At 42.4% G+C, this 26,398-nt stretch overlaps 1 protein-coding gene across 1 annotated transcript in view; it reads left to right on the forward strand.

The window, feature by feature from the left end:
* Window positions 1–26,398, forward strand: part of PAPSS1 (3'-phosphoadenosine 5'-phosphosulfate synthase 1) — a gene marked incomplete in the record, with an annotated part of 841,989 nt that overhangs the window by 596,758 nt on the left and 218,833 nt on the right. Inside the window, 1 exon segment of the mRNA XM_044061294.1 lies at window positions 23,810–23,945. Coding sequence (XP_043917229.1) covers window positions 23,810–23,945 — 136 coding nt within the window.

The following is a 26,398-nucleotide window of genomic DNA, read 5'->3' on the forward strand; positions in this document are numbered from 1 at the left end:
AATGTGTTTCAACAGAACACTGCAGATAGGAGTACTGACAAGTGAGGAGCACCAGTGAACAGGGATTTCCCTGGGCTGAGACAGTAATTTCCCTTTTGTGAGTCACACTTGTAGGCCTTGCTTACTACTGTACCATCCTAGTTTGGTCAGAGGAAGAAATCCTTTTTTGTGATTGCAGCAAAGTCCTTATAACAGCCTCTGCCTCTGTGTTCAAGGGGGGCAGAAATCACTCACTTCCCTAAAGTGAAAATGTTACATTTATTTATGTTTAGTGCCGAGACATCCCCTTTACACCAGCACTAAGTATGTTTGTTCCTGTCTAGGAATCTGTGTATACCGCAGTTAAGAGAACAAGGATTCTAAGTTTGCAGACTCCAAACTTAGTAAGAGGTTTTGTCTGCTATTTATACTTCAGGAAGAAAATAAAATAAGATGCTGAAAAGTAATGTCATAAGCGTGAATCCCTGTGACCCTGCACTGGACACTTGAAATGCTGTGGACATCCGTGCCCTACTGGTTAGGTTCTGTTTCTTCAGTATAGTGGGCAACATAAATATTAGCCCCAAGTGTATTATTTGTAATCCCTTTGTAATAGTGCCATATGTCTTGGCCAGATTTAAGTAGGCTATGTGAGCCGAAACTCTGTCATTGTGGCCAGTGGGCCTCCACTCTCAGAAAAGGTAACCAGATAACTGTTTGTATGACCTACATTTTACAAACCCATATTTAGTTTTTCTTTGTGTGTATCAGTTTGCCCATGTGAGTTGAGGCCCATTTTCACTGGATGCCTAAGAAGAAAGTCTCCAAATTTTGCAGTACACAATTTGCAGTGCATATTACACATTGGACATGAAATATATTGTATAACTTGCATTGCAAAGTTTGTGACAAATTCTTGTTTTTTTTTTACATATGTACTTAGAGTTCATTGAGGTATATAAGTCGGATAACGTTCACTGTGATGTGAACTGCATTAATGCAGTCCTAAAGAGCTGCAAGTTTTGGCTGTAAAGAAGCCTAGATCACCAATAAAGCTGAGCTGGGTGCTAGTTCATACACTGTGCAGAAAAAAAAAACATAAAGTGCGTATGTTAAAGAAATAAATACATTATTTTGACTTTTTAGTAGGTGCTGTAGAGTTACGCTTGAAAACAATGTAATGAGCATCTTAATTTGATTCACACTGATAGAATTTCTTTGAACAGCAGGAATTTGAATTTCTTTGAACAGCAGGAATTTGGTTCCATAGGACTCCCACCAAGATTTTGAACTGTGTATCCTTAAGAGTTGTAACTTTTGGTGGTTTCCATTCAGTTTGTGTATCATTCAGCAAAGAGATGAAGTGTGGGAAGGGATTTTAGGATAAAGAAAGCAGCAAGTAAATTAGTGAGCAAAGGTAAGTTGCTGGTAGTTTCATCTAATTTTGAATGAAGGACTATTTATGGACAATAGGAGGTCTAGTAAGAGGGTTGTAGATGTCATATCAGAAATTAATTTAGTACACTTGTCAACATCCACAATTGTAGTAACTTTCTTTAATATTAGACCTCTGTAGAACATGCAGCCATGGAATAACAACTAGATTAAAATTTTTATCCTTTGGAGATCTAGTATTTAATTGCATTTTTTGACCTTGTACAAGGTATGTGGTACAATTGGAGAGTAGAGTTTCATTTAGAAGGGACCAGTGTATTTTGTTATGCCAGTACTGACAGTCTTGTATGTAGATGACAGGTATTAGGGAAAGAGGTAGCATGATAATATACTCCTGAGGAGAATAGAATAGCTTTTGTTTGAGCTTTTTAGAAGGTGTTGGTTTTGAAGCCAGCTTTCGAGAGAAAAAAAAAACAAAAAGTTGAGATCCCTCATCAAAACCTCTAAAGCCAGCTGTGAAGGCAGAATTGCAGCAGACACTAAAAACAACCACAAAGACTTCTGTAGTTGTATCAATAATCTCCATGGCAATACCCAGGTTTGCTGTGAGTTGCTGCATAATGGTACCTCCTATACTGAGCCAACAGATATTGCCAACATACTGGCCGACAGATTAAGTGCCAACTTTACCCCCCCCCCCCCCAAAGTCCAATCACAATACTGAAGAAATGCTAGGCACCCAGCATTACTGCAGCACAGGTTAAAACTGCATTTGTCCAAGGCCAAGAATACAGCTTCCATGGGACCTGACAATATCCCTCGATGTGTTCTACATGAACTACAAAGTGAACTGGCACCACATCTGTGTGCTCTGTTCAGTCACAGCCTCACCTCAGGCTTTGTCTGTACTGAACGGCACACTGCTACAGTCATCCCTCTCCATAAAGGGGGAGTGACTACTGACCCTGGGAATTATCGCCCCATTAGCCTGACGAGTCTGATATGTAAGGCTGTGGAGCGCATCATCATGGACCTAATTAACAAGGATATAGGGAATTCCCAAATTCTAGACCCCACTCAATTTGGTTTTGTGAAAGGTAGATCATGCTTGCTCAACCTGGTTGACTTCTTTGAGTCAGTCACCAGAGCTATGGATAAGGCCAAGGCAGTTCATATAGCCTACCTCGATCTGGCCAAGGCTTTTGATACCATTTCCCACTCGGGAATTATGGATAAACTCACCAAACTAGGTATCAACCCCTGTATCACTAGATGGATTGCAAATTGGCTCACAGAACCCACAGTGTGAAAGTAGCGGACTCCAAGTCAGATTGACGACCTGTCACGAGTGGATTCCCACAGGGATCGGTCCTGGGTCCTCTCTTGTTTGGCATCTATTTCTCAGAAGTCCATGCCAACACGGAGGGACACTGGCTGACCAAGTTCGCATATGACTGCAAGCTGGGAGCCATTATTAACTCCCCAAATGATGTAGACATCCTACAGAAAGGCCTCACTGAGATCATTGACTGGTGTCGAAACCATGGCCTTAAGCTTAATGCAAAAAAATGCGTCACCATCCCTTTTGAGAAAAACTCAGTCCCCACTAATTACCACATCGATGGGGGCCCACTGAACACTGAAGGCGTTATAAGAGATTTGGAGGCACAGGTTGACAGCATCCTCTCCTTCAACCACCACATTGCCACTGTGGTCAGAAAGTCCTTCTATGTGGCACATCTCATTACCAAGGGTTTTGCATCCAGGAAGAAAGAGGTCATCGTCTTCGTGTACTCTTCCCTCATTAGGCCAATCATCGAGTATAATGCCCTATTTGGCATGTACCTCACATGCAACAGCTGGAAGGGCCACAAAAGTACCACACAAAGAGGATCCTAGGCCTTAAATACATGTCCTACATGGACAGACTAAAAAAACTCAAGCTACTCTCGGTCTCATATCATCTACTAAGAGGCGATCTCTGCTTAACTTACAAATCCATGTCTGACACAGCTCTGTTAGAAATGCATCTAAAGCAATCGCAATCCCTCCGCACACACGCTCCAGAAATCTCAACCTCATTACCACAATCAACAGAACATGCTGGAGGGACAGGTTCATAACTCAGAGACTGCCCATGCTCTGGAATAGACTTCCCATACATGTCAAGCAGAGCACCTCACTGGCCTTCTTCAAGAGAAATCTTGAGTGGATGGAAAATTGAAAATTCACCCTGGGGATCACTCTAGTGACTCTTCTTGATGGAGGCATTGGGAACTAACATCAGGCAGCACGATGCCAGGGCACTTCTATGGGCTAGGCTTGTAAAGGCTCCAGGGCCATTAGCCTAGTACACACCTATAAACCTATGAGAGATAATCTATGTTAACATTTATATTTGATGTTATCCTCTTCATTCCTCCTCATGACTGGGGTCTTGGATCTGACCATTGGAGCCTGCTCGGCCACATTTTCCAGACTTGGGTCCAACTCTCGAGCTCCTCCCTTTACCCATAACGCACTATACCTACCCCAGCACCGCAGATTTCATTTGCCGCTTCAGCGAGCAGACACAGATCTGTGCTCTCGAGCAGTTTTTGGCTGGATAAGTACAAATTTTTCTTTACAACAGCTTCTGCCAGTAATATTTCTTGCCTTCTCCTCCTGCATTATCTTTCTCTTCCTATTTTCTCTTCATAGGACTTTAGACACGTAGTTGTGTGGTAGTTCATTCTTGTGCCTTTTAGTTCTGTGTTGGTATAGTTTTTCTTTCTCTACCTTTAACCTCTGTAACAAAAAAAAAAGGTGATAGTTTTGTAGTGGAAGTTTTGGTTTCAGTGCTAAACCACTTGTGTGTGTATTTGTTTTTGGCGGGCTTTAGGGCCAGTTCATTTCTGACGAGTTATGTCTGACATATCCTCTCCAGGGTTCAAGTGAAGCACTTGTGGGCATAAGATCCCCAACCAAGATGGCCACAAGTACTGTTTAGGTGCTGATCACCTTAAAGCTTCATGTGAGGTTTGCACATCCTTTAACTCACGTGTTCTCATGGATAGGCGCAACAAACTTATATTAAGGGGTCTGCTTCCTTCTTCTACTTCCAAGGCTCAGACTCCCTCCATGGCTTCATCCTCTTTTTCCAAGGAGGCTAAGAAGACTCTTGCTCTGCTTCCCCAAGAGACCCCTTGGAGCCAAAAACCAAATCAAAGAAAATTTCTGATCTGACCTCCACAGATCCGAAAAAAAACTACCTCCTTATTGGATCTGCAGGCCTCCTTGGATCCGACTGAGGTAATTCACTGTCACCTCCTTCTTCTTTGGCTCCGAAATCGGATCCTAAGGCTCTGTATCCAAGAGCTCAGAGAAAGTCCCCAAGCCAGTTAAGAAAATCTCCTTCACCTATGTTGAAGCACTCCAGACCTCCCGTGATGTCTTTTTTCGGGTGCTCTAGAAGCTGGTCCGAGGCAGACATGAAAGCACAGCAAGTTCACTGAATCAAAATTTATTGTTAGTAGCAACTACTAACAATATATTTTGATTCAGTGAACTTTAACTACTAACAATAAATTTTGATTCAGTGAACTTTCTTGTCATGCCTTTTTGGTGGATTTAGTTGGTGTTTACTTCTGGAGTCTGAGGCAGACATGGACAGGATGATGCGGAAGTTCCTCAAGGCACAGATTCAGATTGGGGTAGCTTCGGCTCTGATATGACTGTCTGCTTCGGAGATACAGGTTTCAGGACTCCCAAGAGTGTTTGCTTCGGTGCCGGGGAAACTGCCATCCTCGACTATGATGATGCCCCTCATCAGCCCTGCTCCTATTCCTTCGGAGCAGAGCAAATCTCAGAGCTCAGATATTGGTACCGGGTCCGGGGAAATGAGGTCGCCTCCATCCTTTTTGGGGCCATCCCTTCCCCTGGGTGCTTCGTCCCTTGACAGCTCAGGTCTGATTTCCTCTGGAGGCCACAGATCCAGAGTGAGTCTGGGCTGCCTTTCCTTCATTTCTTCTGCTCTGATGGAGATGGAAAAGGCTCCCTTCAGGAGGGTCGTCTTTCCAAGTAGTGGAAAGGGTATTTTCTTGTAGCAGAGAACTATCTCTTGTCCTGCAGCCTACCCACATACCCCCTTTGAGTTGTGGTCTTCAGCCTACTCATTCTGTCCCAAGCCAACCCGACCAAACAGTCTCCAGGATCTTCCTACCCAGGAAGGATCCCCATCTCTGATACTTCCTCGAGTACCTCGTGGAAGAAGTCGCCTGAATGAAGATGTGCAAAAGGAGGCACATCATCTCCCTGATGGAGTCATTAACTGAAGACACTGACTTTGATAAGGTAGAAGGATCCCCTCAATCCCCACCTGATGACTTCTTTTCTGGAGACATTCTCTAGATCCTGAAGCAGAAAGGTGGGTGGTCTGTCCAACCTCCTTCGCTTGAGACGTCTGTGTTCTTGGAGGTTTTGGGGTGGGTCCATCTGCATCTTGGGTAACCCCCCCCCTGTGGACGACCTCGTTGATCTGGTTTCCTGCTGAGCATGGAAGGAACTGTATACCATTAAGCCCATTTCTAAACATCCCCATAGCTTTCTGGTCCCACCGTCTGGCAAGAAACTCTGGAGTAAGGGCCCTGTAATTGATACCATTGTGGTGCTGGCAGTCACTAAGAAAGAACTGGCAGAGGAGAGTGCCAATGTCCGTCCACCTAACAAGAAGTGTAGAACATTGGACTGGTTCGGAAAGCGCATTTACGCCTCAGCCACTTTTGCACTGTGGTTGTTATCTAGCTTGTTTTACCCGGCTTCAGAGAGAGCTGATTAAGGAGCTCTCACCCTCTGTCTCTTGAGTCCATGCCTGCGGAGGAGCTTAAGGAACTTTCTCCCAAGCTGACCACTCTGTCATCCATTGTTAACTCCTCGATGAGGCTAATCTCATATACAGTGAAGGTATGTCACAGACTGCTGGTTCAGGCCTATCCCTAAGGACACATGCCTGGATGAGACTGTGTTTTTGCAGAACCCTTTAAGGCATACTTAATCAATGCCTTTTTGATGGCTCATCACTGTTTGGGCCTTCTGTAAGAGATGCACTCACCCACAGCCAAAAGGACGGGAAGACCCTTTCTGCCATGGGAATCAAGTTTTCTACACCTCAGGTATCTTTTTTTGATGAACCAGCATGGAGGCAAGAAAATTTGGTTCTGTAAATCCCAAGGGCCTTTCCAGGATCTGCACGGGGAGCCTTCCTCCAGAGGTAAAGGAGAATGGTTTAATGGTTGATATTGCCCTAGAGGCAGAGGGGTTCTGCAGAACCAGAGCTTCAGAGATACATTCCCTGACAAGTCCCATCAACACTTCTGAAGTGCTGCCCGACTGTCCATCTCTGGAGGCAGTCTGGGATAGACTTTCCTTGCACCCAGAAGCCTGGGCACACTTGACAACCAATTCTTGGGTGGTAAACGTAATATCCAGAGGTTACTACATTCCCTTTTTCCTCACCCCTTCAAACACCAACAAAAAACTTCCCGGCGCGCCACTCAGTCAGAGGGAGCAGGCAGCCCAAGAAATTCAGAAATTGCTGCAAACGAGTCATCCAAGAGGTCCCAACCGAACAGAGAGTATTTGGAACTTACTTGCGCTTCTTTTTAGTGCCGAAACCCATACAGGATCTAAGCAGTTTGAACCTTTATGCAAAGAAGTCAAGGTTCCGAATGGTTCTGGTTCAGTCTATTCTGCCCCTATTGTGCAAGAACAATTGAATGTGTTCAATAGATCTCAAAGATGTGTACTGTCATATCAAAATAGACAGGCATTCCAGAAGGTACCTGCGCTTTTGGCTGGGAGATGATCACTTTCAGTTCAGAGCACTGCCCTTGGGCTCACCACAGCTCCCTGGGTGTTCACCAAATGCATGACAGTCATAGTAGTTCACATACGAAAGGATTATGGGTGTTTCCATACTTAGATGAGTGGCTCCTCACAGCCCCAATGAGGCATCCACTTCTCCAAGTCAGAGATTTTTATTCACATCTCACACTCTCCGGGCATCACCTTAAATTTAGACAAGTCCAGTCCGACTCCTGTGCAGAACCTAGAATTTATAGAAACACAGTTTAACACAAGAGATCAAATAGCTTCTCTTCCCTTTCATCACATTAGGACACTGAGGAATCAAGTCTGAGAACTATTATCTCACCCCCCCCCCCACACACACACACATCTAGTCTTACAAGCCTTTGGATCGATGTCAGCAGCGAGCTTATTAGTTCCTCTGACGAGGTTCTCTATGTGAATCCTACAATGGACGTTAGCAGTACAATGGTCTATACTCTACCAACCTCTATCTGTTCCCATCAGACTGACACCAGTCTGCAAATGTCTTATTCGTTGGTGGATTCAGTCAAGTGGCCCACTTTTAGGCAGATCCTTCTCTACTCCTCCTCCACTATTCACAGAGACTACACATGCTTCCCAGTTGGGGTGGGGGGGCATTAGATGGGAAAGATGGTCCAAGGCACATGATCCCCTCTGGAGACCAGGATGCTTATCAGTGTCTCAAGATGAGAGCAGTTCTTCTAACGTTGCAAGCTGTTCAGCACGCTGTCCCTCTAGGGACCATTACAATTCACACCGACAACATGTCTGTAGTATGGTACATCAACAAACAAGGAGGAACCCGTTCTGACCCTTTGTGTAGAGAGGCTATGAGGGTGTTGGAATGAGTGATATCTTCGGACCACCTTCTGGTTGAAACTCACATTTCGGGGAGAACCAGCAAGCTAGCGGACAGACTCTGCAGATCTATCCTGATTCTGTATGAGTGGTCCCTCAGTCAGTGGCGAACATGATCTTCAACCATTGGGATCAGCCTTGCTGCAACCTTTTTGCCTCTCCCCTCAACAACAAGTGCAGTGAGTTCTTAAATCTGAACCCCCTCCGTGGGAGTCCCCAAAGGATGCTCTAGTGCACAATTGGCCCCTATGTCTCCTTTATGCCTATTCCCATCTTCTGCTGATCCTGAAGTTTCTTCAGAAGGCAAACAGGCTGAAGAGCTCAGTCATCCTCATTACCTTCTTCTGCCCTTGACAGATATGATTCCCCTTCCTCTGTTCTCATCTAAAATATTCTCCATAGATACTGGAGCCAAGACAGGACCTCTTCTCACCTGTCAGGATTGAAGAACCCCAATCATCATGCTTTCAAGTTGACCGCATGGTATCTCCACTTTCAGCTATAGTAAGACAGTCCAGCCTTGCTTCCTTGGTTCGTAACATCATCTTAGCCTCACAAAAGGTTTCAACTAAGAAAGTCTCCAACAATGAATAAAAAATGTCCATTGTTGGGCTGCAAGCAAAAATATTGATACTTTTTCAGCACCAGTCTCAGATATTTTGCTTTTTCGTAGTACCCTGTTTAAGGAAGGTGCAAGGTTCTCTGCCATTAAACTTCAGTTAGCTGCAGTTTCTGATTTTCTCATGGCTAGCCAATCTTGCTCCTTGTCTACCTGTAGATTATGCAAAACATTTATGAAAGGTATCTTCTTGCTGAGATCCCCCCACTGAAGACCCTTATCCACCTTGGGACCTCACTGTCGTGCTGCAGAGTTTGACTGAAAGACCTTTTGAGCCAGCAGCCAGTTGAAGCATGAAGTTTTTGTCATGGAAGATCATCTTTTTAGTTACTTCAGCAAAAAGAATTTCTGAGCTATAGGCGTTATCTTCCAAATCTCCATACATAATCTTTCATAAAGACAGAGTTTCGCTGCATACCAATCTTTTCTTTATGTATAGTTATCCCCTTTGGGAAAAACCATGTACCCATGATTACCACATAGGTGGCAGTACACTAAACACCGAAAGTGTGATGAGAGACTTAGGGACACAGGTGGACAGTGATCTCACCTTCGATAACCACATTGCCACAACAGGCGGAAAATCCTTCTATGTGGCACACCTCATCACTAAGGGCTTTTCATCCAGAAAAAAGGAGGCCATTGTCCCACTGTACTCATCCCTCATTAGACCCATTATAGAGTACAACGCCCCGTTTGGTATGTACCTCACAAGACATCTGTAACAGCTGGAAAGGCAGCAGAAATACCTCACTAAAGAATCACAGGACTAAAGCAGATGCCCTATACTGACTGTCTAAAAAAACTCCAGCTATACTCTGTGGCATATCGTCTACTCAGAGGCAATCTCTGCTTAACATACAAAGCCATGTCATACCCGGAACTGTTGGACATGCTCCACTTAAAGAAATCACAATCCCTCAGAGCCACATGCTCCATGGATCTAAACCTTGTCATCACAATGAACAAAACATGCTGGAGGGATAGGTTCCTGACCCAGAGACTCCCCAAGCAGAGCGCCTCCTTGGCCCTCTTCAAAAGGAACCTTGACGATTGGATGGGAGATAGGAAATTCACCCCAGGGAACACGTCAGTTGCCCTGCTAGACAGGGGTCCTGGGAAGTAAATATTATGGGAAGAAATATCCAGGGAATTGTTATGGCTAGGCTTGTATAGGCCCTAGGGTCGATAACCTAGTACCAACCTATGAACATTAACCAATCTATTCGGTTACCAGTATTTTTTCTTAATTTTTACAACAAAGGAGAGTACATTCTGCATCTCCTTGATGTTCATAGACAACTGCATTTTTATATGCATACAACAAAGCAGCACAAAAGTCAGACCAATTGTTTATAGCCTTGTCTGCTAACAAATTAGGTCGAGCAGTGTCAAAAATCACACTGTGTAACAGTCAAATACAGCCTCCTGCACGGGGAACATTGCACGGCACCAAATTAATTGAATGAACACAAAAAAACAAAACGGAGCCAGCAAACTATAAATGAATCCAATAAAGATAAAATCCAGCCTCTTTATTGAAAAGATATTAAAACATCCATCAGACCGATTTCGGCTGGCAGCAAAGCACAGCCTGCTTCAGTGAAAAAAACATGAATGCAAAATATAACGGCTTAAATACTAAATTAGCTTTCACATCATTGGTCCACTCAAAAATTCTCATTTAATCCAGGTGAAAACAAAGCACCTAATTTAGTGATCCATTTCTTTTCCTTGGTATCTAAGATGGTGTGCCAACCAGTCTTATTCGATTTATTGCCCCTAATCATATCAATAATAATAAAGGAAAATTTGGCAGTATTGTGTTTCAAAGTGTGTTTGTACAAAGCACTGTTAATTTTCATAGTTCTAATATTACTCATGTGTTCTGAAATACGCAATTTTAAGGGCCTCGATGTCTGACCAACATAACAAACCCCACAGCTACATACTCTAGGAATTCAGAAGTACTTATAAATAGTATTCAGAGCAATTGGAACATCTTGTTAAGCCACCCAGATTTATCTGACATAATACCTGAAAAATGCTTATTTTCTTTTCGAAAAGGAAAGAATTTAGCTTCATGTTTTAGTCATTACAAACATACACATTCTGCCAGTACTTTACAATCAACACAAACTACCTTAACTGGTGAGCATCTTGTTGGATGCTTCCCTTGTGGGCATTGTGTCAATTGTGACAATATTATGAAATCTAAACAATTCACAAGTAGGAATTCTTCTAAGGTTTATGACATTATGTAGTAGTGAGTGTCTCATTTATCTGGCCACATGTAGCTGTAGGGCTTTTTATGTTGGCCAGACATCGAGGCCCTTGAAATTGCGTATTTCAGAACACATGAGTAATATTAGAACTATGAAAATTAACAGTGCTTTGTACAAACACACTTTTAGGTGCTTTGTTTTCACCTGGATTAAATGAGAATTTTTGAGTGGACCAATGATGTGAAAGCTAATTTAGTATTTAAGCTGTTATATTTTGCATTCGTGTTTTTTTCACTGAAGCAGGCTGTGCTTTGCTGCCAACCGAAACCGGTCTGATGGATGTTATAATCTCTTTTCAATAAAGAGGCTGGATTTTATCTTTATTGGATTCATTTATAGTTTGCTGGCTCCGTTTTGTTTTTTTGTGTTCAAAAATCACACTGGTCAAATGGATCCCTGACTGGATCACCTTCATTTACTCTCGGTGAGGCTTAGAATTACCTCGACCTCCAAGAGCTCATTCTATTAGATCTATAGCTATTTCTGCCTTTTCATCCAGGATTTCCATTGATGATATTTGTGCAGCATTCACCTGGTCAAACACTCTCACCTTTGTTGTGTAGCACAGGTTGGATATTATATCTAGAAGCAGGGCTTCCTTTGGCTTGAGGGTACTCTGGCACATCCTTCCATGAGGGCCACCCAGGAACCACGTAGCTGGGGACTCTGACCCAATCGTGAGGAGGAATGAAGAGGACAATATCAGATTAGGAAGTTATGTCATACCATAACTTGGCTTTTTTGTTGTCATCTTCATTCCTCCTCACTTTTTTTTGCCTGTTCTTTCGTGTTAATCCTCCTCACTTTTCCGCCCAACCACCCCCCTGCTTTATTCTTCTAGAGGATCTAAGGAAGATTGCAGTACTCTTGAGCCTCAATTGTTTTTTTTTTCTCTCTATCCCGTCTTTGTTGTCTATGAATGGTGAATCAGCAAACTTGCTCTGAGGTGCTGGGATGAGTGTAATGCATTGTGGGTAAAGGGATAACTCAAGAGTCTGATCCACTTCTGGAAAATGTGGCCAAGCTGGATCCGAGGGTCAGATCCATGACCCCAGTCATGAGGAGGAATGAAGTTGGATACAACAAATGCCAAGTTATGGTAAGACGTAACTTCCTGTTTGTGCCATTAAGCCAGATTTAGCTGCAGAAAATACAGCTGTGTCATCAACATACTGGTAAGCAGAAGGTCACCAAATCGATTAGGTAAAAGGTTCAAGTAGATGACAAATGCGTGTATGTTTTGCCACTTAGCTGTATATATTTTGGAAGTTGAATACAACTAGAGCCAGTTTAGAGTTTGCAGTGCATGTCCAGTATTTCTAGTTGACCACAAGACCTGCAGATATCAGACTGCTTGGTTTAGGAACATGTCTGTGCTGGACTTCTGCATTCTGGCTTCTTGGTCTTTGGTACATTCCTTTGCTAAACAATTTAATTTGGATCAGCACTCCAACAGTAGAGCTTCCTTTGTCATGTCTCTGCTGCAAAATTATGCTTTCAGGCTTACATTTTGGTAGCTTGCCTGCCTCCTCCTTCCCCTAGCTTTGTAGAAAGGTAGATGCTGCCTGGGATTTTACTGTAGTCTTTACTAACTTCAGTGAGCCGTTCAAAATAAGATGCAGCAAATGGGCAGGTGTACATATTGACTAAACATGTATAGATCCCTCTGGGGAGGGTACTTTTTATTTTTCCTCCATTTCTCTTGTATATTGGTGGAACTCTTCATCTGCTTTTAACAAATGTTCTATCTGTGGGCACTGCAAATGTATATATTTATTCCCTTGCTCTTTTATTTGGTTCTTAGGTGCAAGCATGTGTGCGTAACATCAAAGCTGTATCTTAGGATTGAGTGCATCCCATTATGATGGCTGTGTACTACTGGGACCACACTCATACCCCAAAGATTGGAGATTAGATAAATCAATATTCCATTGCATAAAAAATCCTAGCAGGTTGTGTTTATCCTTGTGTAATTCCACAGTTGCAACCTTGTTGCCCTATCTGTTTCTATCTCAGGAAGTGTAATTCACACTGTGGCATGATCACATTTACCTAGCAACTCCATTAACTTTTCCTCACTTTGGTGAGGGCCAGGTAAAGGACATTAACTTTCCTTGTTATGGTCTTGTCCTTTAGTCTAAAGCCAATTTTCATTCTGCCACTATCATGTCCATCCCTAATTGTGGTTATTTTGATGTTCATCGTGCATACAGCTGCAGTCATTACAGATGGGTTATCCTGCCGTCAGGCGGGTCCTCGGTCGGCCGAATTCCAAAGTCTAGGTCTGGCGTCGGTTGTCGTCGCTTCTTCCCTGACGTCAGTGCGGCAGGGATATAAAAGAGTCAGCTGATGCCATTTTCTTCAGTCTTTCTTGCCGCGCGGTGCCCGAAGCAGAAGCAGTTTGCAAGTGCCGGTCGGCCAGCTCCTGAGATTTACGAAAGTATTTCAGCCGAAGTCTTCTTTAAAGCTAAGTACCCCGTTGGGGAAACTTTTCTTGCCTCAGACCGATGTCAGACAAAGTTAATAATTGCATTTCTTGTGGGAAGCAAATACTGCATAAGGATTTTCACTCTTTCTGTATACCTTGCTTAGGGCCAGACCACGACATCTCGGCCTGCCGTTTTTGTGCTAGGTTCAACAAGCGCACTATTAAGCGCCGGGCAGAGTTCGCCCTTCATTATTTTGCCAAAAAATTTAATTATATCATGTCGTTGGATACACCGACGCCAGTTTTAAGCAAAAGACGCAAAGACAAGGACCGACATCCTAGGTCTGCACTGAATACTGAGACCTCGCTTAGGCTGACTACCGGTTCTCCGGTTCTCAGCAAGGCACCTACGCAGCCCCTGACTACCGATGAAATTATTTTACCGGTGACTTCAGTACCCGAGGTCGCAGGCTCCTCTGTCTCCATTCCCTCTGCAGATACTGATGCCACTCTTGGCAGGGAAACTGAAAATTTAGTGAGGCCTGCCATTTCTGAAGGCGTCTTCAGGCCTTCCACCTTTTCTATTAAATCCTTCACTAAATCTAAAGCTGCCATGAAAACTAAAAAACAGGGTCCTCAGACCTCCTCTCAAGGCCCCATGCCTAAAAAACAGATGCTTTAAATGGCTGAGGATTTGATATCTCTCATCAGGGGTTCTCAACCCCCCTCTGACAAAAGACCCAGATTGGAGAAAGGCTTTTCTTCCTCAGACCAGGTTTCTATTACCTCAGACCATTATGAGGACCAGGATTATGCCTATTCCCCTTTTGAAGACTCTGATGCTGAGGAGTCTATTCCCTCGGTCTCCCCCCTGAGGACTACTCTTTTGGGGAAACCCTGCATACATTGAGGGAGCACTTTCACTGGGAAGGCCAAGATTACTCAGATTCCAAGAAAAGGCTCAGGGAATTTCTACTGCTCCCCCAGCATAGGCCCCTGGCTATCCCTCCTGTTTTAGATATTTTGGATGGTGTGTACGCAGAAGCCAGTCTTAATCCAGATTCTTTACCCCCAGCCCCTGTTAAACCAGGCAGGTTTTACCGGGTCCCTGATTCTCACCAGTTCCTTTATAAAAGCCATACTGCTGACCCAGAAACAATTTCACAGGGCCCCAAGGGAATAAAGGCCTCTACTGCTAAAAACCATCTACCTTCAGAGAGAGATTCCAGAGCATTAGAAAGGTGGGGGAAAAAGGTGTATACATCTGCCACTTTAACCATGAGGGCATTAAACTGTCAATTTCATATGTTAAAGTACCAACAGGTTTTGTTATCTCACCTGAAAAGAAAAATGACACAAACAGAACGACCAGATTTGAAAGAGTTGCAGGATTTGTTGCATGGAGCAGAGCAAGTGGGTAAACATACCTTGCAGTGTGGTTTTGATGCTTTAGAGGCCTCATGCAGAGCTGCTGTCACGGGGTCTGTCATACGTAGACATTCTTGGCTGAAAGAGCAAACCTTACCAGATCATGTCAAAGCAAAGTTATTAGATGCACCACTTCAGAAAGATCTATTGTTTGGTGTTAAAGCTGAGGAGGTACTAAAGAAAATGTAGGAAAAAGCGAAATCTATGCAAACAGTGAAAGATTTCTTGCAGGTGCAACCTCCACGCTTCAGTAGAAACTGGCCTTCAAAAAATTGGTCCTTTCCAGCCACAGACAGACCTCAAAGGGGCAGATACAGACAATCTCAAGGATCTTACAGAGGTAGACAGTGGCAAGCACCAACCCCAAGAGGTGGAGAAGATAGATCACAGTCATTTAGAAAACAGACACAATGACTTCCCCCTATGCCTGCCAAGCAAAGCTATAATGGCAGCACCTTTGGGTGGAAAACTGGCATTATTTTCAAAAAACTGGCACATTGTTACAACAGACAAATGGATTCTGGACATTATAGACAGAGGCTACAGGTTCCACTTTCACACCCTTCCAAAAATGAGAGGCTTGCCAAACCTGCCACAAAATCAAAGGACAGAGGCACAAAGACAAATTTCCGCTCTCATGGATATGAAAGCGATTCAAGAGGTACCTGCAAAAGAACAAGGTCAAGGTTTTTATTCCAGACTATTCCTGGTACCAAGGAAGGACAAAGTTTGGAGACCCATCTTAGACCTATCCATCCTAAACGCATATCTACAGGTGCCAGAATTCAAGATGCTCACATTACAGCAGCTTCTTCCGATGCTGAGCAAGGAGTATTGGCTAGTAACATTGGACCTCAAGGAGGCATACCTGCATGTTCCTATCAGACAAGATTGCAGAAGATACCTGAGATTTCTTGCAGGTTCAACCCATTACCAATTCTCTGCATTGCCCTTTATCTACTGCGCCCAGAGTGTTTACAAAATGCCTGGCATCAGTAATTGCCTTCTGCAGACAACAAGGAATACAAATCTACCCATATCTGGACGACTGCCTGATCCAAGCGGACAGCAAGGACATTCTATTGCAGCATCTGGCGTTTGTAATAAAACTGTTAAACTACCTGGGATACACAGTGAACAAAAAGAAATCAAAACTAATACCTTCTCAACAGATAATTTTCCTGGGTGCCAGCTTAAATACAACCACCCAGATGGCCTACCTCACGCCAGACAAACAAGGGCAACTGTCTCAATACTTCAACAAAATGGCAACTTTCACCAGACTAACTGCAAGGAAAGTCCTGCAGGCTCTGGGATTCATGGCATCTTGCATCCTACTAATACCATGTGCAAAGCTGCATATGAGGAAACTACAATGGTACCTAAAAAACTTATGGTCTCAACACAGCCACAGCTTGGAAACAATTATACCACTCATTCCATGCCTTCAAAAGGAATTTTTGTGGTGGGCTCAAGCATGCCAAAGAAACACAGGTCTCCCTTTCTGTTTACCTCAAGCAACTCAAATCATCACAACGGACGCCTCAGACTACGCCTGGGGAGCACACATGGAAGATCAGTGCATTCAGGGAAAATGGTCCCAAAAAGAGAAGCACCTACACATCAACCAAAAGGAGATGCTAGCCGTGCAAAATGCTCTTATGACCTTCAAAGACCTACTGCATCCAGGCCAGCTATTGATAAGGACAGACAACACCACAGTCATGTGGTACATAAACAAACAGGGGGGAACTCATTCATACCCCCTGTGCAGGCAAGCCATGACCCTGTGGAACACAGCACTGGAGTTACAAATTCAACTACAGGCACAATTCCTGCCAGGGAAGGAAAACACACTGGCAGACAACTTAAGCAGAAATATGACAGACCCACACGAATGGAAGTTGCATCCTCAAGTCTTCTCAAAGATAACTCAGGCATGGGGACAGCCAGACGTAGATCTATTTGCTACCCACAGAAATCACCAGTTGGAAAAATTTTGTTCAAGGACCTATCATCCACAGGCCTGGAAAGTGGACGCACTCTCTTTCAATTGGACAACATTGACAGTCTATGCCTTCCCGCCTCTTCCTCTGCTGACCAAAGTTCTATTAAAAGCCAGAACAGAGAGACCACAAATGATTCTCATTGCTCCAGACTGGCCACGACAGCACTGGTATCCTCTCCTAAAGAGCCTGACACACTCACCACCATGGATCCTACCTCTAGTTCCTCTTCTGTTGTCCCAGCACAATTACAGAACCCTTCACAGCCAGCTCAAAACCCTAAATCTAGCTGAATGGAGAATACCTTAATTTCCCAATGGACTCTCCTCTCCAAGGAGGTGCAGGAAGTCATCTTGGAGGCCAGAAGACCCTCTACTAGAAAAGTTTACTCCGCCAAATGGAAACGATTTTGTTCCTGGAATCAAGAAAAGGGCCAGAATCCTTGGGTAATAAATATACCTCAAATTTTACAGTACCTAGATGAGATGTTAAACAGTGGCCTTTCCTTCTCCTCCATCAAGATCCATGCTTCAGCCATTTCTGCACAATACAATACAGATCCTCCTTTATTCTCACATCCCCTATTAAGGCAGTTCCTCAGAGGGTCAAAAAATATAAAACCCCCACGGAAACCACCAGTCCCAGCTTGGGACCTCAACTTCATATTGGAAAAGCTAACCCTGCCTCCCTTTGAGCTGGCTTCTTCAACAGAGCTACAATACTTCTCGTGGAAAACAGCCTTCCTTCCGGCTATTACCTCAGCACGCAGGGTTTCGGAACTACAGGCCCTCATGGCTGTGCAACCATTCATCATTTTCCATCAGGACAGAGTTTCCTTACAAACCAACCCTACCTTCATGCCAAAGGTAGTATCCAGTGTAGCTTTGAATCAGACTATTCATTTACCTACCTTTTATCCAAATCCACAGAGCAAAGGGGAGAGACTACTACATTCCTTGGACATTCACAGACAACTTCACTATTACTTGGACAGAACAAAGTCATTCAGGAAATCTGAGCAGCTCTTTGTGTCCTATGCTACAGGTGCTCAAGGAAAGGCTATTTCCAAACAGACAATTTCAAAATGGATAGCCCACTGCATATGCTTTTGTTATTCATTTCATGGAAAATCTGTGCCTGTATACATCAGATCCCACTCCACCAGGGCTACAGCTACCTCTGCAGCTTTCCTCAGGGGGTCCCTACCAAGATATTTTGGAAGCAGCTACTTGGAGTTCAGTGCACACTTTCTCCAAGCACTACCACCTTCCACTATACTCAAAATCTAGAGCGGGCTTTGCCACAGCAGTCCTGCAGGGCATCCTCGCCCCTCCTAGTTCCACTTAGTGCCTACCACCCTTACTTAGCTTTGGGATTCTACCCATCTGTAATGACTGCAGCTGTATGCACGAACATAGTACAGTTTTGTACCTACCATAAATGTAGATGTTCGAGTGCTCATACAGCTGCAGTCCAGGTTACCCTCCCTCCATCCCCTCTTAGGACAGGCCTTAGGACAAACACCTTTTTCATACAACCTATTTGGGGTATTCTTTTATGGTGTATTTGCTTGCAACTACTGTTTTTGATTTATCTATATTGCATGTTTGCATAATTTTATGTTTTGCCTTCCTTCTGGGGGCACCTGACATCTGGGGCAAGAAAAACTGAAGAAAATGGCGTCGGCTGCCTCTTTTATACCCCTGCCGCACTGACGTCAGGGAAGAAGCGACGACAACCGACGCCAGACCTAGACTTTGGAATTCGTCTGACCGAGGACCCGCCTGACGGCAGGATAACCCATCTGTAATGACTGCAGCTGTATGAACACTCGAACATCTACATTTATGGTAGGTACAAAACTGTACTTTCTGTTTTTCAGCATGTTATCAGTTATTTTTTTCATTTATTCATTTTTTTTGTTTTGCTTCCTAATTGGGTAAACCCACAAAACATGAATATCTCTTTTACTGTGGTGACCCAGGAGGACTGTTGGGTTAAGTGATTTGCTTAGTGTTGCACAGTAGGCAGATGGAGACCGAGGGGATCCAACCCATGACTACAAGATGAAGTTTGTTTGTTAGTTTTAGCCACATCTTGTGGTGTTTGTAATGTCTGGTTCCAGACAAAGTAACTTTCACTTCCTTCTTTAAGGTTAATGTCAGTCATTTCTTCATTGTCCTTATTCTTGACCTGTTTCACTGTACTCTTTCTCTGTTCCTGGGCATGCAGTACTAGCACTTTCTATTTAGCCTGTTTGGATATAAACTTGAGTGTCCATAAGTGTTGGATAACATTTTTGTCCTCTAGAAGATGTGGAGAGTTTCTGTAGGCAGTACAGGGATATATAACATTGTTTACTTGGTGTGAAGGTATTCTTTGATTTGCTTCTTTATTAAACTTAAACCAATTAGAGAAGTTGTCTGGAGTTGTGGATACCTGGACAGTTGGATCTGTACTTTATCCATCTTATCACTGATCACCTTAAACTTCTGAAGAGTATGTAGATTTATCAGAAATCATTGCTTAAACGGTGATGGTTAAGGGCAAAGGTTTTCATCAGGCAAAGGTTATTACAGATTTATAGAGGTTACATGGCAGACTCAGCCCATGGACCATAATCATCTTGCCAGTATCCACTCCATAGGACACCTCTTGCCTCCAGTAGGGCAACTCCAGTAGGGCAAAAATGATTCATGCCTGGGACAAATTTATTGACATCATTCCATTCGTCAGAGTTTGCCTTAAAGAAAGACAGAGTATGAGCCTGTTTTGCATATGTAAGGGGAAAATTGCAAGTGGATGCTTTTGTACCTTTAAGTAGCCACAAGACTTGATCTGTAGCATTCTTTTCATTTCACTTTTTTCGCCATACAAAGAAGAGAGACTTGATGCACTCTCCAAATTTACTTGAGCAGCTGTGTTTCTGTTAAGGCAGCACCAGTAGACTCAAAGCTCTAGGCTTACTTTGCTAATTGCAGAGAGAGAGCGAGAGAGAGAAAGGGAAAGTCAGTCATACAGTTTCAGTTGTATATCTTAGGCCTTATCTGGTTGAAACTTCTGCCCAACACAATAGTTTGAAGAAAAAGAAAAAAAGAATAGGGACAAAGCTCCCCCTGCACTCCTGTGGGATACTTAACTTCACAGTCACAAAGCTGTGAATAAAAAGCCTACATTGCATCACAGCCAGCATGCTAACAGGAATCAGACCAGCAGTAATTTTCAATAGCGCACACTGACTGCCCAATTAAAAGTCAAGTTTAAATCAACAAGTTGAAGTCTTGTCCATTTAGAACTTAACTAGTAGGTTAGCCATAAAGATATGACCAGTATGTGGTTAACTGGCATTCTGCTACTGTTGTTCTCATGCCTGTGACTTTCCTTTTCAACTGTCTGTAGACAGTTATTTGTGTAAGTGCACCTTGGTGGTGCTCTATTCATATCCGTAGGAAACAACAGCTGTTCAATTTCAACTTTCCAAGCCTCCTCAGGTACTGGAGCCTCAACTTGAATGTACGTGCATGTTATAGTCAAGGTTCAAACTCCAGTGCCAGCATTCCATGCTATCATAATATCCAAAGGCAGGACATATTTCAGGGGAAGTCCTCAAAGGAAATTTGTTTTAACTATAACATGACTGAACTTGAGCTGGCACTAGGATCTGGCTTCTTCCCATTTCATTTTTCTTTTCCAGATCGGTTACTGTTTGGAATATGGTCTGTATTTACTTACATCTGTTGTAAGTCATCCTTAAGAAACATACAACTATTACATAAGATAGTGATCCTAATAGTAGAGGTCTAGCAGATGATGCAGGTAGCCCTCCTAGCTACAGCTAACCAGGACTATGACTCCTTTCCATTCTTGTCTCCAAAGCTATTTGTATGCTGTACAAGTGAAATGGAGGGGGAGAAGGTGCAAACAGAATAACCAGCTGAAGAAAAGCAAAACCCAAAAATGTTGGAGAGGTGTAAACCCTACCAGAAATAAGGGAAACACTCCACAATCCAATGTTATACAGATTAGTTTGTGTAACCAATTCCTGCTTATCTTGGTGATTATTTTACAATGTATTGTTTTTTCTTATGGTACAGTACTCTTTACATCAAGAGACACTGAGGATAGGATGCAGAGTATGGATAACTGTAATATACTATGGGGATGGACTTATTCCTTATTCTGTAATTAAAAACTCAGAAAGTTAGCCTTTGCCATCCTTTATGTTCCATTATCATTTAATTTTGATGCAGTGGTTAGCATTGTCGCCTCACAGCAAGAGGTTCTCCGGTTCGATCCTTGGCTGGGGTGCCTTCTGTGCGGAGTCTGCATGTCCTCCCTGTGGTCACGTGAGTTTCCTCCGGGTGCTCCGGTTTCCTCCCACATCCCAAAGACATGCAGTAGGTTGATTGGACATTCTAAATTGGCCCTAGGTGTGAGTGCGTGTTTGTGTGCCTTCTCTGGAAGGTTGGGTGCCGGGCTGGCAACTCGACACTGTAAAACTCCACTGCCAGTCATGAGCGGACAGGTGATCCGCTGTGGTTACTCCTAACAGGGAAAAGCCGAAAGAAGAAGAAGATCATTTCATTTTGAAAATTCATTTATAAAGGGAGTTCATAAATGTATGTGCCTGCTATCAAGTGAAGTGTGAGATGGCCTTAAACATTCACAGAAGTTTTTTAAACATTTATGAAGTGGGTAGAAGACTACTTGATTTATAGTCTAAACCAAAACTTAGTGGGTTCTATCCTAGGACAATGGCACAAATTAAAAATACTATTAGAAAAAGTGCTGCTTTTACTAAAAAAGTGCTCTTTTTTTTTTGTAATCACTGCTTACTTTTGTATGTTTTCTGCTCTTGTGGAGTAATGACACTTTCCACCCAAGTCTGAAGGCTGTGCTGTAACGCAGCTCTTACCCACAGTCCACCTGGTATTGCATAGATGTTCCTTCGGGAGTTCACCAATTTCATTGTCTCCTGTATCTTAGTATAATCGAGATGATTAATTCTGAGTGTACTGTGGTTGTTGAAGAGTCTATGATTATTGTTAAAAAATGCCTTTGCTTTATTAGAGTTTCATGTTTGTTGAGGTTTTTCCTTCTGCTGCCAACTTTCATGCCATACTTTGGAATTGGGGTTTCTTTGGGTATTGAAATAATTTGAATTGCTTATTAGATGGATCACATGGTCTGATCACAGCCTCATTCACTTTAATGTTGAAGTACCTCTGAAGGCACCTCTGACCAGGGTCCGGTGGCTTACAACAGTCTGAGTCAGGTTCTTAAGGATGTTGTTTATATGCAACTGCATTACTACTATTTGAGTGACACTAACATCTGTAATCCATTCCAGTCTGAATTCAGACTGGACATGGTACAGCGACTGTCCTTTCTAGGATATTCTGTGATCTTCTGGTGCTGGCTAGAGTTTTACATGAATTTAGCCCTTTTAGATCTCTGTTCAGCATTTAAGACAGTTGATAATAGGATCCATTTGGATCATTTGAGACAGTGTTGTAGCTTCGTAAGTGTCATAGAGTGGTATGCCTACTACAGTTTTGGAAGTTCTCAGTGAGTAATGTTTGGCATTAATTCCTTATCGCCTTACTCTTTTAATTGTGATGTGGCACAAGATTCATTTGCTGTGTACATGCTTCCATTTAGGAGGTGTTTTTCACAGGAGGGGTCTACGATAACATTAGCATGCTGATGACACATAACTACTCCTCTTCTTCTTGCAACAGTTTGTACACCTTAAATATAAACAAGCTATCTACAGATGGGAATGCAGTCACAAAAGACAGATTGATGACAAGTTTAAGTTCAGTACCACCAAGATGGTTGGTATGGTTATTCCTTTCACTGTCCCTAATTTGTCTGCATTAGTTTTGTCCTGTAACAAATCTGGAATTCGTGTCAAAGGTGCAAACTCTAAGGTTGCTTTTACACAACTGGTTCACCCTTCAGGACTAATGTCCACTGTTAAGTCCTCTTGTTTCCACCAAAGGAATATCACCCTTACTAAGTACATTGTGGATCTTTAGGAGGTAGTGTATGCCTTGGTTTCCTCCAGATTGGACTGCTGCATTTCCCTTGTATCAAGGGCTTCCAAACTCTGAGCTTAACTGTCTGCAGCTTATGCTGAGTTCCATAGCTCAGCTACCGATGAGCATCACCTCAGTACTCTCGTAGTATGTCTGCCTGTGACTCCCACAGAGAATTATAATGTACCTTTTCTGTAAACTTTCACCTGCCCTCATCAGTGAAGAAGCTTAGTCTGCTTGTGTTTAGCTGGTTTGGATTAATTTCATATAACTGAGAATCTTATGGCTCCATGGCCTTTCGTGTGGCTCTGAAAATTTTCTTTTGATTCCATTACCTTCACTGTGGTGAAACATGACTAAGTTTGTGGGAGAATTGTCCAGTTTCTCTCTACACCAGTCTGAATATGATGATCTTCCTCCACTCTTTAATATGCCACCACTGCAGTGGGCACTTCATGACACAAAGGAAGGAAAGTAGCCATGATACAATGTCCTTCTACAACTTCAGCCAGTCATCAGACTTAGGAGAGCAACAGCAGAAGTGAAAGTCTACTTGCTATGTCATGATTTGTTTCTAAACAGGTTCATTGCTGTACTGCAGCACAATAGTACTCCTAAGAAAACACAAGTACAACTTTTTTTCACTGTATTCTTGAGAAGGAGAAACTGACTATTAAAATGAATTAGTTGCTGAGTGTAATTTTGTTGATGTTGCTGTTGTAAGATCATAACTGAGATCATCTACAAAGTTAATACTTTGGAATTAAGTTGACTTGTACAACAGACTAGCTTGTTGCATCACAGTCTACAATAGTGCTTCTAACATTATACCAAACCAAACCAAATTGGCATTTAAATTATGTGTGAACATAGTTTATTTTTTATCATTTCTCCCTTTGTAGATGGTTATGGAGAGTGGTGACTGGTTGGTTGGTGGTGACCTTCAGGTGTTGGATCGTATTTATTGGCATGATGGTCTTGATCAGTATCGTCTCACACCTGCTGAATTAAAACAGAAATTCAAACAAATGAATGCAGGTAAGTGGAACGTGTCAGCATGTTGTCATAAACTAAGTCTGATAAAAAAATCTTACCACTAAATCAGTCAAAAGTGAATTTGTCTTTGTGCCCGTTATATTTTTTTCAAATATGGTTCTTACTGCAGTTATAATTATGAGATTTGGGTAGTCTGGCATTGTAAAACATAAGTCCTCAGCCAGAGATTTTTCCTTAGCACCCAAGTATCCTGTAGTGCAGGAAGGACCCTGTACCCCTCTATAGCCACAGCTGGCATGTTAGGCTGGTTCCCCCTACCTTGTCAGTTAGTCTTAAACTCAACCTATCAGTTATCCGCTAGCTAGTTATTTCATCTGTTAAAGTTTTGTGTCTGTCTGCCTGGACATTTACTAGAGTAGATGTTGTGTAATATTTAAGGGAAGTAAGTACATATTCTGTTTTGGGATCTGTTTGTATTGCTGGGTTTTGTCATTGCCATGTGGACTTGCAAATATGTATATGGTAGGCAGATTCCCTTAAATTCTGTATCGGGAGTTCCTTTTGTATAAGGGAAGGTCATAGTTAAAAATGAGACTCTTAGTTTCAATAAGAAGACTTATCTGTGGGCTTAAGGATCTGCAGTCATACTGGATACTAGACACTCCTTGAAATTAATCTCTCCTACTTCTTCAAAAGGGAAACACCATTATGGCCTCCTCTTATATTTGGTATATGCTTCTTAGCTTATCACTTTACTTATAGGTTCATGGGTAGTTACTAAGCATATGATCCACTAGACCGTTGAGGACCCTGGCCCAGCTTCCTAATTGTTTCAGTACACTGGTTAAGTGACTTACAATGGAGGCTGATGGAGTTAAATCCTGGACTGCAAGAAACTGCACAGTAACAGCTCATAGCTTTAATCCCAGTACCAGCAAACTAAGCTATGAGTGATATCATCAGTTAAAATGTTTTTGAAGCGTTAATACACAAATGGAGGAAAAACGTAATAGGGATGAACCCTAAACACAATGGTAAAAGATAAAAATTGTTAGCTGTACTTATAAAGCAGACTCTGGCCATCAGTGGTCATTATCACAGAGCAAATGACAATTGCAGCACAGTTGTTTGTGGCCTTTCTAATATCGAACTAATTTCTTCCTTTCTTTCTTTCTTTGATTTGTTTTCTCTTTTTCCTGACTGGGTTAGTCCCACCAACCATATAGCTTATCTTCTGGTGATAAACCCAGTTGGTTTTCATACTAATTAGGGACAAATTTGTCCAAGAATACTTATGGAGATTTTTCCTGTGCATTATTGGTAGGGGGATGTCCTGTCATGGAGGTGGAGGAAGAGAGGCATTCATATGGTTGGCAGCAGTGTGAATCAACTGAGTTTGATGGAGGCTAAATTATATGTTAGAGTGATTATTTGTTAGATGAGACATTGTTGAAGACAATGACTGGATCTGCTAAGGATGACTTTGAAGCATAAAACTGGAATCAGCTGGTGGAGACTGTTGATTATTTGGAAACTTCAGATTTCCCATGAAAAAAGTGTTTTGTCATCTTCCCAGACTGTCTTTTGAGTGTCAGGAACAGAGAGAGATCTGAATCAGGAGAAATAAATCCCAAAATGGAGTCTGCAACAGATGTAGTTAGCATAGAGATGAATGGTTCCATGAAGTTGCCTGGTTTACAGAAGACAAGTTTGAATAGCATTTTACAAATGATGGCCTGCAAAGAGGAGAGAAAAAAAGGTAAATTGTTTTACTATTGTGGAAGGAATTATTGGTAAGACTTTTGAATAAGACTAAGAAAATGTGTAATCAGTGTAAAATATGTGACACTGTTATCAAGCCTTTAGAATTTGTTATACAGATATACCTTATGTTTTTAAACTCCATTTTATTTTATACCTCTCACTATCCCTTCTGAAGAAATTTCTAGCTTCCTTAATTCTTAAATCATTTCTGCTGCTTAAAAGATATGTGGAAAAGCACCAGTGTTACAATTTTACTTCATTATCCTGCATTTGCATCTTTATCTTGTTGTTTATTGATGCATGATTTGAAATAGTTTAGATGTCTCTCATTGCTTTTAGTTAAATATGTATACTCTTAAGAAATATAATTTGTATCCAATCTACCTCAGTTATTGTACGACTGGGAATAATAATTCTGTCAAAGTTACTACTACTGAATTCAGATATTTCATACCAAATATTTTCATGCCCTTCTTCAGAATTTTGGCCTCTTTTGTTGTAGTTTCTTCCTCTGTGCTCCCTGTTACATCCTCACTATGCAAATCAGATTCTAGTGCCCACTCATAAATATTCCCTGCTGATAACTTATTTCTCCAAAAATTCTCTTCCACTTCATGGTAGTGGTAGACTATAAGCACATACCAGAATAACCCTTCTCCCGTTAGTAAACTATTACTACCATAAATCTACCATTATTGTCTTTTTTCTTGTATCACTGATGTAGCCCTTCT

This window comes from Protopterus annectens, chromosome 2.part0 (assembly GCF_019279795.1).
Source record: "Protopterus annectens isolate FY-2018-M chromosome 2.part0, PAN1.0, whole genome shotgun sequence".
Classification (NCBI taxonomy): Eukaryota; Metazoa; Chordata; order Ceratodontiformes; family Protopteridae; genus Protopterus; species Protopterus annectens.